The sequence below is a fragment of the Sebastes fasciatus genome, chromosome 15 (assembly GCF_043250625.1).
Source record: "Sebastes fasciatus isolate fSebFas1 chromosome 15, fSebFas1.pri, whole genome shotgun sequence".
Lineage (NCBI taxonomy): Eukaryota > Metazoa > Chordata > Actinopteri > Perciformes > Sebastidae > Sebastes > Sebastes fasciatus.
Genome location: NC_133809.1, coordinates 25,135,552 through 25,154,410, shown reverse-complemented (window position 1 = coordinate 25,154,410; position 18,859 = coordinate 25,135,552). Strand labels below are relative to the sequence as shown.

Here is an 18,859-nt window from a genome sequence, read left to right as displayed (position 1 = left end):
AGTGTGACGTCGCAGGTTAACAGAACAAACAGGAACATTAATGAGTGAGTGAGCAGACAACAGAGCAGAAATCTCACATTGTTATAAAAAGGATGTCTCACTTTCATCTGTGTAGTTTGGTATGAAGCACATCTAGAGCTTAACGGGACAGTTCACCCCCAAAATCAAAACTACGTATTTGTTCTCTTACCTGTAGTGCTATTCATAAATCTAGATTGTTTTGGTGTGAGATAGAGATGTCTGCCTTCTCTCCAATTTAAGGGAGCTAGATGGCACTCGGCTTGTGGTCCTCAAAGCGCCAAACAACTTCATTTGAAAAACTCAACAGCGATGTCTCTTTCCAGAAATCATGACCCGGTTACTTGGATAATCCTCAGACCTTGTTCTGAGCAGTTTCATGTAGGCACTATTTTCTTTCTAACGAACTACACCCGCCAACCGTATCACTGCGCAGAAGGAAGTGTGCATCCACTCATTTGTGCCCAAAGACTATATTTGTTACGGTAAAGAAAAATGCCACAACATTTGATCTGAAGTCTTGAAATTTGGCATGGACATACTTTGGGTATGGTTAAGTATCTAGCAGTAAAACTTCACACTTTCTTTAATAGTCAAATTCAGGATTTTTGATAAATGAGGAAAAATGCTAACATTGTGTTTATTAAATGTTTTCCATATTAAATATTTTTTACATTGCAAGTGTGTGCATATCTTTGATATTCAACTCGTTAGGAGTTCATAGAGATTATGAGATACAACCATTTTCTTATCATACTTTATCTAGAATTTGGGCACATGGGACTACTGTTTTTTCCCTAAAATATAATATTGCAAAAAGAGTAGTCCCATGTGCCCAAAAACTAGATATAGTATGATTAGAAAAACTAAATTTCCGATATCTCCAACACTCTGCAACTCACATCAAAACAATCTAGATTGATAAATAGCACTAGTTAAGAGGAAAATCTGTAGTTTTGATTTTGGGGTGAACTGTCCCTTTAAGGAATAAAAGTCACACACGGTGTTAAATAAACTGTAGATATTTCAGTAAGGCAATCCAGCTGAATGTCATCAGCGCTGTTTCCAGATGCCCCACTCTACACTACCTGACCAGCAGCAAACAGCTGGCAGACAAAGTTAGTGACTAAAGAGACCCTCAGGAGTTGGTGGAGACCAAAACGGAGCTAAAAACAGAGTGAATATTGGACCTCAGGTGGACACAAACACAACACCAAATGAATGCCCATGTTGCTCACAAACTACACCCACAGATGAGCTGAAAATGACACGTCCTTTTATATAGTACACAACTATAAAACACATGCAGACCTGCTTAAACTGTGGAAAACACAGAGGAGAGAAACAGATTGAGATAACACAATATGGTGGAGGAATCGGAGGAGAGCACAGGTTAGGCTGAAACGTCAGTACGAAGAGCCAATCAGAACGGGGCGAGTCAATCATGTGACCAGGCTTACCTTTTTAGCTATAGGCAAGTGAGACAATACGATCTAAAGGAGGGGGGGAACAAAAAGAAAAGGAAAAAATAGAAAAAAATAACAAATAAAAAAGGAAAAGGAAATTAAACAAAATAGAACAGAAAAAAAAAATCAAAAAAATGAACAAAATAGGTGAAAAAAAAAAAAAAAACAGAAAGAGAGAAGAATGTTTGATCATTGTGCTGTTAAGGGAGGGGAACCTTTAAGTTAATATAGGGAATTGGAGATAGAGAGATATTGGAAAAGGGGGTGTAGTAATTCGTAAAGGTTTATTTCAGAGCACAGGATTATTATGCTGTCCAGTTTTTGGCAAAAACACGAGCTGAATTGTGAACTTTGGACATGATACGCACATTATTAGACATCAGGCAAATTGAGACGTACAAGAAATGAGTGGCTACGAGAAGCCCTAATATCCTATTATCTGACTAACGTTTTAATCCTGTGTTCTGAAATGACATTTGGGGCTGAACAACACGCTGACAACCCAATAAAGAGACACAAACATACTACTTCTGACAGAAGATTTCAGTATCATACAATATTCTAGATTAACATTTGGGGAAAATAACAGCACCCCAGGTTGTGTTTAATGTTGTTCAGCCTCAAAGCAGGTTGATTATTATTGTACAATTATTAATATTTTGACACAATAGCTGGTGAGAAGAAGAGCAGTTGGACAAAAAAAAACAACATTGATCAATTATACACATATTTGGACAAACACTCACAGTCACACATCTGCTTGACCAGTAAGAAACAAAGTCAAACATCACGTTACTGTATCTCTACAAACTGTTACATTAATGCACACAGTTGTATTCCCCTATGCTTCATATACCTCTTTATAAAAAAAATGTGTAGCTTAGTAGCAGAATTAAATTATTGTGAATAACCCGCCACGTTGAATAATTTGATTATGTGTGCGAGTCAAAGGACAGTACGCTGTTTTTTAAATGACACTTAACCGGACACATTACAGACAAAAAATTATCAGTATCCGTCTAATAAACTTTAACAGGATACATATGAGAGTCGTACAGTAGAATATAACTCCCATGTGCATGCCTGGCATCTCTACGGCTGATCAGATGTCAGCTAATTCCTCAGAGATGCTCTGGAGAAAGAAGAAGGCTGAGCGCAGCTTTGGACAGAAAACAGAACTCATCAGATACGAGACTGTGAGCTGCCAGTGTGTGTGTGTGTGTGTGCGTGTGTGCGTGTGTGCGTGTGTGCGTGTGTGTGTGTGTGTGTGTGTGTGTGTGTGTGTGTGTGTGTGTGTGTGTGTGTGTGTGGCAGCTCTGTTGTTAAAAAAGCAGAGAGAGAAAGAAATGCTGGAGGGTTGGTAGTTTACAATCCAGCATTAGTACTTAAAAAACTCTATAGTTTACTTTACTTAACTTTGTTCTTAGGATTAAATCCCTACATTTATTTAGAATAAATCATTGGAATATCCCAAAACAAAGGGATTTTCTCATCAGTATCTCATTATTATTAGAACCTTGGATAGTCAGGGCACACAATAACACATCAAGTATTCAGTCTAAATTTTTATATCTAGTTAGTTTATTATATATGTTTCAGGGCTGTCAATCGATTAAAATATTTAATCGCGATTACTCGCATGGTTGTCCAGAGTTAATTGTGATTAAGTGCAAATTAATCACACATTTTTACCTATTCAAAATGTATGACATGACACCAATGTTTTGACTGACAGGTGTAATTGCAGTAAGTAGTAATAGTAAAGTAGTCAAAGTAATAGCAGTAATTAGTAATATTTGTCTGGTTACTGAATGTTTCACAGAGCTAAACGTTTGTGTCTTACCTGCGTCAGAGGGCAGGTGTGTGCAGGGAGCAGGACTGTAGACTCGAGCAGCGTAATCCTCAAATGTAGTCGGTTCCTGGTGGTGCTGCACGATGGTTTCTAGGTATCGGGCTCGCTCCTCATAGCTGAGGTCAAAGGTCAAGGTCAAACAACAACAATAACAACAAAACAGATACGAACAGAACACGAAAGGAGCAACAATATGAAATCTGGAAGAGGACGGTGATTAAATCTTCTGTGGCTCTGGAGGAGCTCTGTCAAGTCTGACAAAATAACCCTGATGATGTCATAGTGATGTCCTCGGAGTTATGTCAGTTTAGTCTGCGTACAAACTGGAGGAGTTTAAAAGATGTGGGTGTTTACCAGACAGGGAGGGTTTAGTGAAAGACAATCCTGTTGCATTATAGGAAATGTAGGACCTAGTGTTTTAGGAGTGTGAACCATACTAAATGTCTAAAAGTCAGGATATCTCAGCCACTGCTGCACATAATGTTTTTTTAAATCTGTATCTCAAAGTCCCCAAACTTTATGGAGACTAAGTCACTGAAGTGCCCCTTTAATATCTTACGCATTCTGTAAGGTTTTAATGAAGATTCACTAGTTTAATGTATCTTTCATTAATCTGCACATTTGAAAATTAATTAAAAATTCTTTAACCAAATAGTTTAGGAAAACAAAACATGGATTATATCCACACTAATCACTTAAAGCTGCTTCTTCTGTCTCTTGTTCATTTGACATTGCTGGAGTACCCCTCGTACGTGTTGCAGGGTTAGTTGGTCTCTAAATTAAAAAAATATCTGAAAATAAATAGAAATATTCACAAGAATAGAGCAGAAAACAAAACAACAGAAAAAGAATAGAAAATAAAATAAAATACCGTGTCAAAACTGAATTGGACACCATATACATTACATACTGAAATTCTAATTCCTGTTTAAATTTTGACCAATTTGTTGCTGCATTAAAAAGGTTCACACTTCAATTTTAAATTCCTGTTTATTTTGAAGATTTATACCAAGTTGTTGGTGTACGATTTATTATTTTAATAATAAAGAACAATTAAATAAATGTATATCTATGGATTTATCGGTCACATTTAGTTTTACAAAGTTAGGAAAAGCGATGTTTAAGTCAGGCCTGAGGTTGCCTTACACATTAAAGAATGATCCCAGTGACCTCCACACGGTGAGGCATACAGCTTATTAATTAAAGTATGGTATCGGATCTGTACTTGGTATTGGCCGGTAACTTAAGCCCATGTATCGCTATAAGTATCAGGACTGAGAAAGTCGGATCGGTGCATCCCTAATAAAAAGTAAAAAGAAAGGACAAAAAAAACCAAGAATAAAATAAAACATACTGATATAAAATGAGTAAGCAGCATTATTCTGATAAAAAACACTGTTTGCAACACATGCCAGTTAACTACACACAGTATACCTACAGTAGATTTCCAGGTGAATCTATTGAGAATGGTGCGGTAAAAAAAAAAAAGGAAACCATAGCTCTTTTATCACCTACTATTACAGCCTTCAGCATTGAATTCAAAGAGAGAGGCGCAGGGCTTCAGCAGAGAGCGGAGTAAATGGAAACCAGGACTTCAACTGTCCATCTATTAGAGATAACCTCATTGATAGAATGACATTTACGCTACTCATACATCCAGCCATAATGACAGCCATATGCAGCCGTTATAGTCTCCTGGACACACACGCACGCACAGGCACAACTCGGTCGCATCATCTCCAAATAGTATTACCATTTGCTCAGTGAGCTCCAATAACCGCGGGTTTTCAATGAGAGCAGTGTGTGTGTGTGTGTGTGTGTGTGTGTGTGTGTGTGTGTGTGTGTGTGATGAGAGTGGTTGTGAACAGGCACGATGTGTGTATGTAAGTGCATGCGTCCCTGTTTGAGTGTGTGATGGGATTAGGCCAATGAATCTTCAGAATGAAATCTGTGTGTTTGTACCTCAGTGTGTGTGTGTGTGTGTGTGTGTGTGTGTGTGTGTGTGTGTGTGTGTGTGTGTGTGTGTGTGTGTGCGTGTGTGTGTGTGGGTGCGTTGTGAATGGGTCGGCCATCTGTAATAGCTCCCATGGGTTTTCTATTGGGTTAGAGCGCTGGTCTATGGGCCTCAGAAGGAGAAAGATTCAGGTCTAATGGTAACTGATCCAGTTAGAGACAATGATAATAACAACAATATGGCTCCTTTAAAGTGGAGGGACAGACTGCGCTGGCAGAATTAAAGAGAAAGGAAGGAGGGTAGAGATGGGGAGGGGAATGAGTGGAAAATAAAAAAAAGCTGGCAAAGCAGAGAGGAAGAAACTTAAATAAACTTTGGACAGATGACGCCATACTTGATTTCACAGGAACTTCGAGGACTTTAAGATTTAAAAATAGCAGTACTTGTTTTCAAAAATACTTTACAAATGCTCGCTTAAATTATACTGAGAAAGGCAAAGAAATGAAGTTGGAGAGAGGGAACAAAGGCGGGAGGGGATGGAGGCTGGAGGTGCAAAGAAAGCGAGATGCTGAGGGAGGAAGAGAACTTGTAAAAAAGACGGGGAGGAAGTAGCGAGGGTGAAGAGGAAGGAGGGTGAGAATCCCGCAGCAAGTCACAGTGGAGGTGAAAGGGGAGGACGGCGGGTGAGACGGGGCAGAGAGGATATTTAAGTAACAACATCATGTGTGTGTGTGTGTGCGTGAGTGTGTGTGTCTCCCAGAGAGAGCTGAGAGAAGAGCAGCCGTCACACACAGAGCGTCAAGTCAGTGTCTCTCACGCCGAGTCTCTATGTGATCTCGCCGTTTGCCTTTTCCTGCCTCCCGCCTCCCCTGCATCACACTTCCCCCCCTTAGGTGAATGAATGTGTGTGTGTGTGTGTGTGTGTGTGAGAGAGATGTGTGGATGTAATGTAATTAAGACCAAGAACTGTTAAATATTGCTGCAAACAACACATAATTATCTTTATATCGTGTTGAAATAGTGTGTGGTTGTATGAAGGAAGCTGTTAGGAAGGAAATACAAAATCTGTTAACAGTACCCTGCGGGTTTCTCAGAAATGCACTGTCTGATAAAAAGGCCACTGTTTCGTCATTTCTGAGAAAAGGTGAAAAGGTTTAAAAGAACACCTGCTGGAAAGAAGGAAGTCTACAGTGGCAGGGGGAAACTGAAAGACAGAACAAGGACAAGACAGAGGCATGGTACCACTGCTGAGATAAATGACAGAAACATCACTTTACTTTTCTATCTCTTTCTCCGTCTGCATCCGTTATGTCTCTCTCTCCTCTTTCTTCCTCTCAGCGTGGGACTCTGCCTACGTCACCGTATCACAAACACCGGCTCCCCACCGGGAAGGGGGCAACGTCAAGAGAGAGATGGATGCTCTCTTGATGCAAAACCTTGACATGAGCAGTAAAAAATCATATTTGGGATAATTAAAAGGCCCTGCGCAACCACACGGGTGTTTTCAATTACTCTGGTTAATAGAGTGCTGCAGGAATTTTAGATAGATGCCTGAAATAAGGTCTGTGGTGAACTCAAGCTTAAGAGATTTTAACATTTTTGTAGCGATTACTATCAATTAAAAAGCGGCTAAGAGGCTGAAGTAGGCTCTTGTCTGTGTGACTTGTTCCAAAAAGTCAAAAAGTCCAGATGCGTTTTCCTGTTTATTAAATGAAAGGAATTACAAACAATAATGTAGGCTAACTGGAAACTAAACTAATTGAAAATTCAAAACTATTATAACCTTGGAAGAGGCCTTAATAAGTTTATGATAAGAATGTATATATCCAGCTCATAATACCCTGGGATATTTTACATTCCTCAGAGTATATGATTCATGTCAACATGGTTACTTGTTTAAATAGTCAGGAAAAGCCTAGTTTTACATCCTATCATATTGACTTTTGTCTTTGATCGTGGTAACTCGAGGTCTCCTTACTTCTTTCTTCTTCTATTCATTCAAAGCAAACTGCTGTGGCTGCTGGCACAAACACAAACTGCATCACTTTTTTTTACACGCGGGGAATTTTACAGCCCAACACTGGCTAGTTTTCAAAAATAAATGAAAGAGCTTTCTTTTTAATGATGTGTTGTTTGTTTTTACTGTTTTATGGTTACTAAATATTTGATCTATTTGAGACTGAAAGTTCATTGTTGATGTTGGAAACACGTTTAGCAGCAGGTCTGGAGCTTTCGATCGTGCCGCGTTTTCTTTACTGCTATCATTTAACTGTGTTCCTGTAGTTTGCTTAACTTTGTTTCCCAGTTTTAATCCTGTTTGTGAAGCATTTCTGAGGTGCATCTCTGCATAAAAGTATTATTACTATCCAAAACCAATGAGAGGTCAAAGAAAATAGACTTGCATCGCGTTCACACATCTCTGCCTTCATCCATCCATCCATCCCTCCATCCAAATGGCAGTCGTCGCTATGAAATCTACTGTAATTGAATTTCAGATGGCTCCTCTTATTAAGTCATTAGCAGAAAAATATCTGTCTTTTGGAGAGAGAGAAAGGGAAAGAAAGAGGGAAAATTATAAGGGGAGGAAGAGGGAAAAAGGGCTGGCGAGGGAGAAAAGGGAGAAAGCAGAGCAGAGAAAGGCAGACAGGAGACAGATAGAGGAGAGAGGGGGTGGACAAAAAGCCTCTTTTGTATCGAGTCAGAAACTCATTTTCTTGTGCGTGGCTGAAAAGAGAGGAGAGAGTGAAGTGTTCGTGCCTTCTCCGGCTCTCTCTCTCTCTCTCTCTCTCTCTCTATTTCAGCCCTTTTCTCTCCCTCTCTCTCCCGCAGCGCAGTTCATTGTGACGCTGTTCGACTCCTGCGATCACTTGAGACTGAGGGAGACTGGAGGAGGAGAGGGGAGGAGAAAGGGAGCTTGTTAGCCCATTAGGAGCTGGGCCTACCGCTGGGATGTGTGTGTATGTGTGTGTGTTGTGTGTGTCAGTGTCTGTACGTAGAATATAGTGTGAATATGTTGTATATTTCCTTGTGAATGTACAAGGCCTACGGAGAGCGTTCAATACAAAGACTATATAAAGATGGACGACATGACAGCTCCCCAAAAGTGAAGCCAAAGTGTCTTGATCACCCCCTGGTGGCTGGCTGCAGTATAGGTCATAAGTCCCGCCCCCTCCACGTTAGCTAATGGGACATGGGCCAAACTAAAACCTCAAAGAACGTGTCGAATACATTTTTCCCAAAGATGATTTCTGTAATTTTAGGCAGTTCTTGTCACGCTGATGTATGTTAATTTTTCTTATAAGTTTTGGTTTTAATTAGTTATTTGTTGCTATAAGCCGGTGGCTCGGGAATGTACGTAGAGAAGGAACGTCCTTAGGAGATGTAACTTTAACTTTCCATAACCGTGATTGTCTGTTTCAAACATAAAGATTCGAGTACAGACTAATTGTGAAGACCTTTATATACAGACTAATTGTAAATAAAGATTTTTATATACAGTCTGCGGTTCATACAGTCACTGACCGTGTAGCTAGCTAGCTAGCAACATCTCCACTGACAGTAAAGTTAGCTAGCGCTGTCGGACCGCCGTGTGTGTTTAAATCAACATGCAGATAACGTTTCTGAAACACAAATCACTAGTCTGCGTAATAGAACATGTGTCAGTTTGATCAGAAGTGTAGATACAGAGATATTATCGTTAGTTGTTGTGTCTTTCTAGCCAAACAGCTGCTGTGGTGCTAACGTAGCAGCTACGTGCGAAACACCTGCGGCTGTGCTCGGCTTGTGATTGGCTCAGATGGGTGCGTGGGCGGGACTTCGATACAGCAGCTCCACCCCCCCGAACACTACTACTGCGCAGACTCTGGCTCCAAATGATGTCAAAATCTCAATATGGCAGCTCCCTTATCTGGGATATTTTGGCTTCACCTTTGTCCAATGGGAGGAAGTGGAGACGCGTCGTCCATTTATATAAACAAATGTCAACCACACTGATTTTTATGAACAAAATGGGTTAGTTTATATTTTATATTATATAATATACATAATAATATTTATATTATATATAGTATATTTTTTTAAAGATTATTTTTGGGCTTTTTTTGCCTATATTGACAGTGACAGAGAGATAGATTTGAAAGGGGGAGAGAGAGAGGGGATGACATACAGCAAAGGGCTTTCGGGGGCGTCTCTAACAAAGCATTTTTAAAATTAAAATAAAAATGTTAAAACGTGGTCAGGATTCAAGCCTTTTCCTGTGTCAGTGTTGTGTAAAGGAACATCCAACTTTCTTTGGACTGCCATGACATGCGTCATAAGCTCAGCTGGAGTCTTTATACAGATCTGTATCAGCCGACTGGATTATGATTTGAAAAAAAACCATTTCAATAAATGGTCCAGAACACAAAAGTGACTGAATCATCTGAGGGAAAGGACATTTTAAAAAAAGAAAAAATGTAAATGTCAAGGCACTCTTTAGAGATGGTCATCTTGTTAAACTATGCTAAAAGTACTTCGGGCATGTCATGTATTCAAATCAGATATTTTAAATGTAATTTCAAATATGTGTGGATTCTTCCCTGTTCACAAGGCTGGATGACGTTCACCCATCTAGGTTGACTACTAATGAGGGTTAAAGCTATGTCGGTCTGAATTGGGTATAAGAGACAGAACCTCTCCTAGTTGCACAGGCTGCCATACAAACATTACTTTATTCTTTTATTATCAAGTGTTTTGCTTTCACTAAGGGCAGGACTTCAGTGAAGAAAACAGAAAAATAATTCAATGAATTAATTCAATATCCTTACTCTCCCTGTCTGAAACACACGTCATTGACAGAAGCTGCAATGCTGGTGAGAGCAGATCGATAGCCTTTGAGTGAGAGTCCTCTCTACTGTTCAAGTGGAGCTGCTTGGTGAAAGGAGAAGCAGATAATGTCTAACATTAATTTCAATACCACCCAGTCCTGGTTATTATTCACTAAATGTACTGCTGATGAATATAACAGATGGTTTAAACCTTTCTGTGAGAAATAGAGCTAACTAACTAAAAAGACTTAACTCAACTTAAATAATTTAAAGGTATAACATGCAAGAGTTTCCTAAAAAACAATGTATAGACTGAGCGCGCAGGGTGTGCAGCCCGTTCAGGTCTTCAAATACCACTGCTTTGTCGCGACCCTCGACTTCTGATACCGAGGCAGAGGTCTCCCTTTAGCTCTGTCAAATACAAAGCGGCAATATTTGACGGATGTATACTTTTCTTACTTTCAAATTGTTTACTATCCCACACAAAACCAACAAGTAAGTAACACATGTTACTCAAAAAGGAATAAATACTGCATTTGCTGAGGACTACTTTCAGGTGCGAACTAATACACAATTGGTGATTGAAAAGTATATTTTTGACAGCAGAATGGTGTATACATTAGATTGACTCAAAACAAACTACAGCTCCCGTGTTCATCATAATAAAGGAGGGAAAAGGAACAAGTCACCCAGTGCAACGATGTGGCTCACCGCTGGTTTTTCACTGGTGATGGAACTCTATGGCACAGATGAATCAACTTTGAAATACCCAGGTAGTGCGTGCTAGTATGATGAAGTCAATTAAGAGTATTGCCTTATTCTTTACCCATTGTTGTTGCAGTAACAAAACAGGGAAAGGAACCCGACAATGACACATTTAAAGCCACACAAGGCAACTCTGCATGTGGCTCCGAATGTTATCCCGTCAGTTGAATGTAGACAGTCCTCTCATGCTCCCAAGCCCAGCTGGTCTGCTTTATATTGAGAAATACCAAAGCGATAAAGAGTTTAGAGGAGTCAACACTGATGGGTCCAGCTTTCTCTGAACAATGTTCACTCACTGCTATTTAGATTTTCCCGTGACGTTTTTATGAATCATTTCCTTAGGTCATACATGTGAACGAATCCCACCACAGTTCAAATGGCAGAACACCAATTGTGGTGAAATAGGACAATCTATCCTGTTGTAGCAACAACTGTGATTTCCAAAAGGTAAAAAAAAAAATATATTAAAAGCAACAACACAACTTCTGTCCATTCCCTAAAGCTTGTCTACAAGACACCTCTCCTCAGAAACACACACACACAGTATCTCACTCTGCATCTCACACACACACACAAACACATGCACACCCTATCTGTCCCCTCCACCCCAGGCATTGGAACAGACAACAGAGAGAAGGACATCAGAGGGATAATACAATTGGAAAAGCTTTACAGCGTGTAATGATAAACCTGTGTGTGTTCGTGTCTGTGTGTGTGTGTGTGTGTGTCCATGCCCAAAGGAAAAAGCTAATGGGTTTATATCTTTCTGCGATAGCAATGATATGGAGGCTTTGTGATTTCATTAAGAGTGTGTGTGTGTCCACGTACGCCGAAGATGAGGACAGAGATAGGTTGGTCTAATGCACTACTTATTGTTAGCGGCCGATGTGCATGAAAACCACGCACACACACGCAATCGGATTTAGCCCCTATTCATCTGCTCTTTAACCCAATGCAGAAACAGAGGCCGAGGAGAAAAACAGACGTGATACATTAATTGGCCCCTTGTCACCCTACTATTTCACCCTTTGACATGTGAGTGTGTGCGCACAGGGTGAAATAAAGACACACACACACACACACACAGAATCCTCACCCTCCTCCTTGTCACCACTGGGGAGCCCTAAAGCTGCCAGCGCAATTACAAGCTTTATTTAACGGACACACACACAGCAAAGCGCACAAACACACACACATTGCACACACACGGCATGGGTGTTGGTGAACGTCACAGAGGCCATGATAATAATTCTCTGATTAAGGAGATGGATCCTGTTCTTATCTGCAGGCTCTAACAACAGTTAGACGATATTCATCCTCCACACACACATACAGCCATATACTCACACACACATATATATATGAATCCTTAATATGGATATGAGAGGTGGCACGAAAAATAAAAAAATATTTGCTCACATCCCTGCTGTTTTGTACAGATGTTAAATTCAAAGTTAAATACAATTTACTTTCCATCTTTCCACTCATATACCTTAAAGGTACTCTTTACGATATCCAGAGCATTAATATAGCGGCAAACAGCTATTTTCTATGTAAAGATATAGAGGAGTAATGTCTACCTGAGCAGAGAATGAAGTCACTCTTTCTCTCTGTGTGTGTTGTAAACTGAGCTTCCCTGTGCTTTGTTTACATAGCCGGGCCGGTTGTGTATGCATGCTAGTGCATGTGAGCGTGCCCCACTGGCTAGCTCATGGCCACCACTCTGCACTGCACTCAGACGGCAGTTACACGGTTGTCGTTGTTTGCAATGTAAGCAGCGATGGATGTATAAAGAGAACTAAATACAGTTTTCGAGGCGGGGTCCCATTCACTTCTATGAAAGTTGCTCAGTGGCACATGAAGCAAAAAAAAGCTTGACTTCCGATAATAAAATCACCCGGATCGTCCAGTAATCTTCCGTGTTCATTGGGCCCACAGAGCAGGCGCAGTAGCCCTCGGTCCAGCCTCAGTCTGGGTCTCATTCACAAGAACGGAGGAAGGAAAATAACTCTGTATTTGGCTATTAGTGCATTTTACAACTTTTAAGACCTACTGATTTAAATAAGGACTAATCAATTGTTCGTACTGGGAAGTTGATTTACCCGCAGAAAAAAAATTACCTGCTGATTTACAGACGCCTCTTGTCCAATGTAAGTCTATGGGAAAAAGTATTTTTGGGCCCAATGGCATCACGTACAGACACAGAAGTTGTAATTCCACTGTTTGGCCACTATGTCAAATTTGGCTCAAAGCCCCGCACACTTCCAGGGGGCTTGTTAGCACCTTTAGCTGCGAGCCACCGGCTCAGCTGTCTCCATGTTGAGAGCCGTGTGGAGGCAATACATATGCTCTGAATTTCATATTGAGCACCTTTAACACCCAAAATAACTTGGGGCAGGTAAAAATAAGACAATTCCCCCAAAAATGTGCTTATAAAAGTAATCAGTTTTATAGCACAAGTTAGGAACATTTAATAAAACAGAATATATATACTGTATATTAGAGGTCAAATGATTGATTATTCGTGTAGTCAAAATGAATTGGAAACTCTTTTGTAAATTTTCATGATTTCATAATTTTGTGCCAAACATTTCATGGTTCCAGCTTCTTAAATATGTACTGTTTTTCATTTTACCTTGTTAAATGATAGTGAACTGAATAGCTTTTGGGGTTCTGTTGGATGAAACAAGCAATATGAATAGGTCATGATTTTCTGAAATTGAAGACGGCTGTTTGTTAGAGCTTACGACACACAGTTTGCCGTACTGCACTCTATCATGGTCGTGGTTATCCGTGACATCCCACCCTGAATCTTAAACACCTTGTCACATAAAAATACTTACATTCACACACCCCGCCACAAAGTGCATTCATGCATTTACACCCCCACACACACACACTACAGATTAGCTTGTTTACCAGTCGGCGGGGGGTCCGCTCCAACAAGGCGTGATCAAGCCACTGATGGCTACAACTCATGTGTCTGCACAGCTCTCGGTGACAAGGAGCGTACGTATGCACACAAACACACACACACAGAGACACACTGGTCATTACATGAATCATATATTTAGGAAATTAGACCAAAAAAAAACCCCGGGTAGAACATGAGTAATATCTAAAGTAACACTCCTCGCAAACCAGCAATTTGCCTTTTTCTTTTTGATAATTCAGGTCTCAGGTGTGCGTGGTGGTGAATGCCTAAAAGAGACATGTATCTTTGAGTTTATCAGTGCTTTTTGCTTGTGTGAGACACACTCCTGCCAGTAGTTGTAGTGAGTCCAGGGCTATTGTCTAAAGATTTGCTCTGACAAGAACATTTCTTGCTGAAAAGTGAGGTGTTATTGGTGATTACATATTTCAATCAATGTAATCAATAGCCTGTAGACCTGATACTGTAGGTCTTCTGTCCATCCATACACTTCAGCCTGCACACACCTGCTTTACCGTAAACCCACAAGGGATTAAATCCACTTTCTTTAAGTCAGCTGGGAAGGTGAATGTTAAAGGGATAGTTTGGGTGTTTTGAAGTGGGGTTGTATGAGGTACTTATCCGTAGTCAGTGTATTACCTACAGTAGATGACGGTCAGAACGGCCCCAGTTTGGAGAAGCAGACAGGAGTACTAGCACGGGAACAAAGCAATGTACTGCTTTGGACGGGGGCGGCAGCAAAATGTATTTTAGCCACATAAAAAATTAAATATCAGTTGAAGTGTACGCTATATTTAGAATATTTTCACCGCTTCACTTTGCCATCAGACAGCCCTTTCTGACTGTGAACTGAAGCCGTTACATCCATCTATACTCTCTTCAAAGCCACCAAACTCCATTGACAAAAACAGTAATTTTAACTCGCAGAACACGGGAGTTGCTGGTCTACCGCTGCCTCGATTGTTAGTTTGTTTGTGTTATTGTGTGACTTTGGTCAACTCAAACTAACCCACCGTCTACAGCACTATATTGAGTTACATTATGGTGCGTTCAAGCTCTGTTCGGTAAAAATGTGTTTTGGGCGAAGGTAAATTCTAACTTTATCATGATGTGTTCAAATGTAATCTCGTAAAATGTAGTTTTTGGGAGAGAAACTTGAATAAATCCAGTTGTTTGAAGGAGATGCTTTCACATAAATAGCTTGCTATTAGAGAGGGAATTATGACCTGTTTAACGTCCTAACACCAGCTCTAAACAGCTTATAATATATAATTGAAACTAATGATGCCAAGATTCTTTTAATCAAAGCAAATATTTAAATAATCATAATCATTTCAATTATTTTTTTATTCAAATAAACACTATAGGTGACGATAACAAAGTACAGCACAGTGCTGTGTACAGCACCCTCCCAGCCCCGAATAATAGGGCTCCCCGGAAGCTACGGTGTAATTCTAACACTGTAATTTACCTTGCATATAATGCTTTTTTTGTGTTAAATATATTGAACATTGAATATCATCAGATCTAAAATGTTTTTCCTTAATTTATCGCGTAGATTAAAAAAAATGGCAGGCAGACAAAAAAAAAAGCAGTCAGTGGAAAAGATTTCAGACAATGACTATGGATAAGTACCTCATACAAACCCACTTCAAAAAATCTGAAGTTCTGAACTATCCCTTCAAGCAAAATTCAAGCTTTTTTTATTTTTATTTAATTTTCTGATGATATTTTTGAAACCATCATGTTGATCTACATTATGCAGATGTTACAAAGCGTCAAACAACCTAGCGCTAAAATGTGCTTGTGAAACAGACCGAGATCCTGAAAGCATCTCACACACACACAAACACACATTTCCCCAAGGAGAGGTGGGAGAGATTAGCCGTGACCCCTCCTCTTCACCCTTTTCTTTTCATTTCCTCTAGCTGCCCGACGGGAAACAATTAACCACAATCACCTCCCCCTCTGCACACATTCATTTCCTTACCCTCGCTAATACACAGACCCTTAACCTAATCCTAATTGTATCTTAAAGCATCAAATACCACTCAGCGTGAGGTGTTGATTTGCTGTCAATTTGCCGAAATGGCTGCTCATAGAACACTGTGTTATTAATAAAGAACCGGACGGGTAAAAATATATTTATAGTCATCCTTGATTTACAATATGCAGAAGCTTTACTTCTCACATGAAAAGGATGCAGTAGTGGTCTTATGTGAATATATGTTTCTTCATTATTCTAAAAAAAATATTTGTCATGAAATCAGAGATTTCAGTGCATCTGCATTAGCAGTTATAATTAATATCTCACTGATTTGCACAATTCCATCCAATGCAGCAGGATGCGAGCTGAAGACAGGCAGCAGTACAGCTTTTTTTGGTGTCAAATAGAGAGCTCCTTCCATGGCTGACGGGTGGAGTGGAGCTCAGCGGAGGTTAAGGATAACATGACCCCATTTCAGCATCAGCAAATCGCAAAATGTCTTCAATTTGTAAGGTTTTGCCCTCACCTTTCCGCCATGGTGAGGAACACACACTCCTTGTCACACGCAGCAGATTGTAGCCTTAGTGGGACAATAGGCTCTATTGTGGGAGCTGGCAGGCCGCTAGGCGTTTGGCTGCTCTCGGTGCGTGTGTGTGAGAGTGAGTGTGTGTGTGTGTGTGTGTGTGTGTGTGTGTGTGTGTGTGTGTGTGGATATGGGGGATAATAGCGCTACATGCCCAGAGCTGCCATCATTTCACTGGGAACAGAGTGTGAAAAAGAGGGAAAGGCAGTGACACACACACACAAACACAGCATCGCTATCACACTGAGCCATATGCTGACCCCAGCCTCAGTGCAGCTATATCTGCCAATCAACTACTAGAGGGGATGTCCCACACACACACACACACACACACACACACGCACACACACGCACACACACACCCGCACACACAAACAATAGCTCTAATCCTGAGAGTGAAATATATACACATGCAACATAAACACCATGAAATACACAAGTGCAAATGGAGTGATATACATTTGAAAATTCATGCACACAAACACACATACTTGCTGGAACTTGTGTGTGTGTGTGTGTGTGTAGCAGCTTAGTGTCTCTCCAACATTGTTCCCCAGAACCACAATCACCCAGGAGCAGATGGAGGACGGCCACAGCTTGCTCTTTCACTCACACACACACACTCGTAGACTAAACACCAACTAACATGTATACCCTCACACACACACCAACACCTATCACATACTCTCTCTCTCTCTCACACACACACACATACACACTTAGTGTTATCAGATGATAGAGCAGCTGTAGGAGATTTACAGGTGAATCTTGGCCAAAGCGGCCAATCAGTTCACAGAAGCTCTGCTCAAAGAACTCATGGTCACAATACTCTGATTCGGAGTAAATAGTAGGTTCTTTTAAAGTAGATTTATGTTCACATTAAAGGTCCAGTGTGTTGGTCCTCTTCATGGAGTCCGCCATGTTTCTACAGTAGCCCAGAACAGACAAACCAAACTCTGGACTTAGAGAGGGCCTTTTGCGTTTTTTTGTTACCTGAAGGCCACCGTAGTTCTCCGACATGTTTGGAAAGGGAGGAGTGAGTGAGCTGTATTCACTTGGTTGCAATCGGCAACCTCACCACTATATGCCACTAAATCCTACACACTGAACCTTTAAGGACCAATTTCAATCAATGCTGTAAAGATCATGGTCCAATATATATTGAAAACACTACCTGATGCTTATTTAATCATATCATTTACTTCCTATAATTAGCTTATTATGTTATCAACTGTGCGTTGTCAGTCCATTTTCTAAATGTGTTAAGCCATCTCTCAATACTTTTTTTTATTTCCTGATTTCTTTTCTGTGACTCTCGTAATCAGAACTCAAGTCTTTAAAAACGGCTCGAAAAATCTAGTAAGGAGTAAAAAAGTGCCTTTGTTGGGGACAGTGCAATACAGTGGCTCACTGATTCAGGACAACAATGGAGCTCTATGACACAGAGGAAGAAAACATATCAGGCTTTAGTAGGAAGTTAGTCAAATACATTTTTCATCAATGGTTTTCTCGTCTGACAGAGTGTTTGTGCAGAGTGTCTCAGTCTTAAAATTCACCTTTCGGAGCCCCTTTGTTGCACTTTTTGAGGTATAAATTTGGAATTCAACATTTTCCTGATATGACCCGTACACAGCGGCGATAGGTTCAGGGACTCTGCTGAGGTGACACCAACATATCACTCAGCTGTCTGCTCCTATCTATGAGTTTAGAGCAGTGGTCTCAAACTCAATTTACCTGGGGGCCGCTGGAGGCAGAGTCTGGGTGAGGCTGGGCCGCATCAGGTATTCCACAAAAAAAGCTTTGTTAAAAAAAAACAATCTTCTCAAACGTCATTATTAACAGTTCTTTAACTTGAATGGGTTCTTCTGAACATGAACTGTCCTGAACATGAACTGTCCTGAACATGAACTGTCCTGAACATGAACGGAACATTGAAGAACATGAACGGTTCTTCTGAACATGGCCTATTGCGTCTCCCACTTTTCCTGAAATTGTCTGTGCTCGTCACCAACCTTTCTCTTCACTGCAGGCTTTGAAAAAGACATGATATATATTCATTCCACTTGGTGTCACTCCGCAATAAAGTTGTGCCTGCTGTGTTTGTGTTGCTCTGCAATTACACCACCAAACCGCTAGTTGGCGGCGGCGTCTCTATGAGTTTCCTTCTTCTTCTTCTTCTTCTTGTACTACAAACAGAAACTGAGCGGAGTTGGAGCTCATAACTGTTGAACCACAGAACTTTTACTGACATTACTGCAACGCCGAAAAGAGACAATATATCTGAGTGGATTTGTGTGAACAAACATTGAAAAGATGGAGGCAGAGAGAAGTAGAACTTTCTGTGGTTGTCCGGGGTCCTGGCCGCTCAGCATCGCTGAGAGACTGGACCAATCACAGCTGTTGCGGTCTGCGTCGCCGCGACGTGTAGTTACATTTCTGGAGAGGTGCACGTCAGGCTACGGCGTCGATTCAACGCAGAAGTATAAATCAAGCTTTA

The 18,859-nt window shown here is 40.5% G+C and overlaps 1 protein-coding gene across 6 annotated transcripts in view; it reads right to left on the bottom strand.

The window, feature by feature from the left end:
- The window catches only part of ralgapa1 (Ral GTPase activating protein catalytic subunit alpha 1), an 84,620-nt gene that overhangs the window by 5,372 nt on the left and 60,389 nt on the right, over window positions 1-18,859 (bottom strand). For all 6 annotated transcript variants that reach the window (XM_074661290.1, XM_074661291.1, XM_074661292.1 and 3 more), the window contains one exon: window positions 3,328-3,452. In XM_074661290.1, coding sequence (XP_074517391.1) covers window positions 3,328-3,452 — 125 coding nt within the window. The remainder of the gene's footprint in view (window positions 1-3,327; window positions 3,453-18,859) is intronic.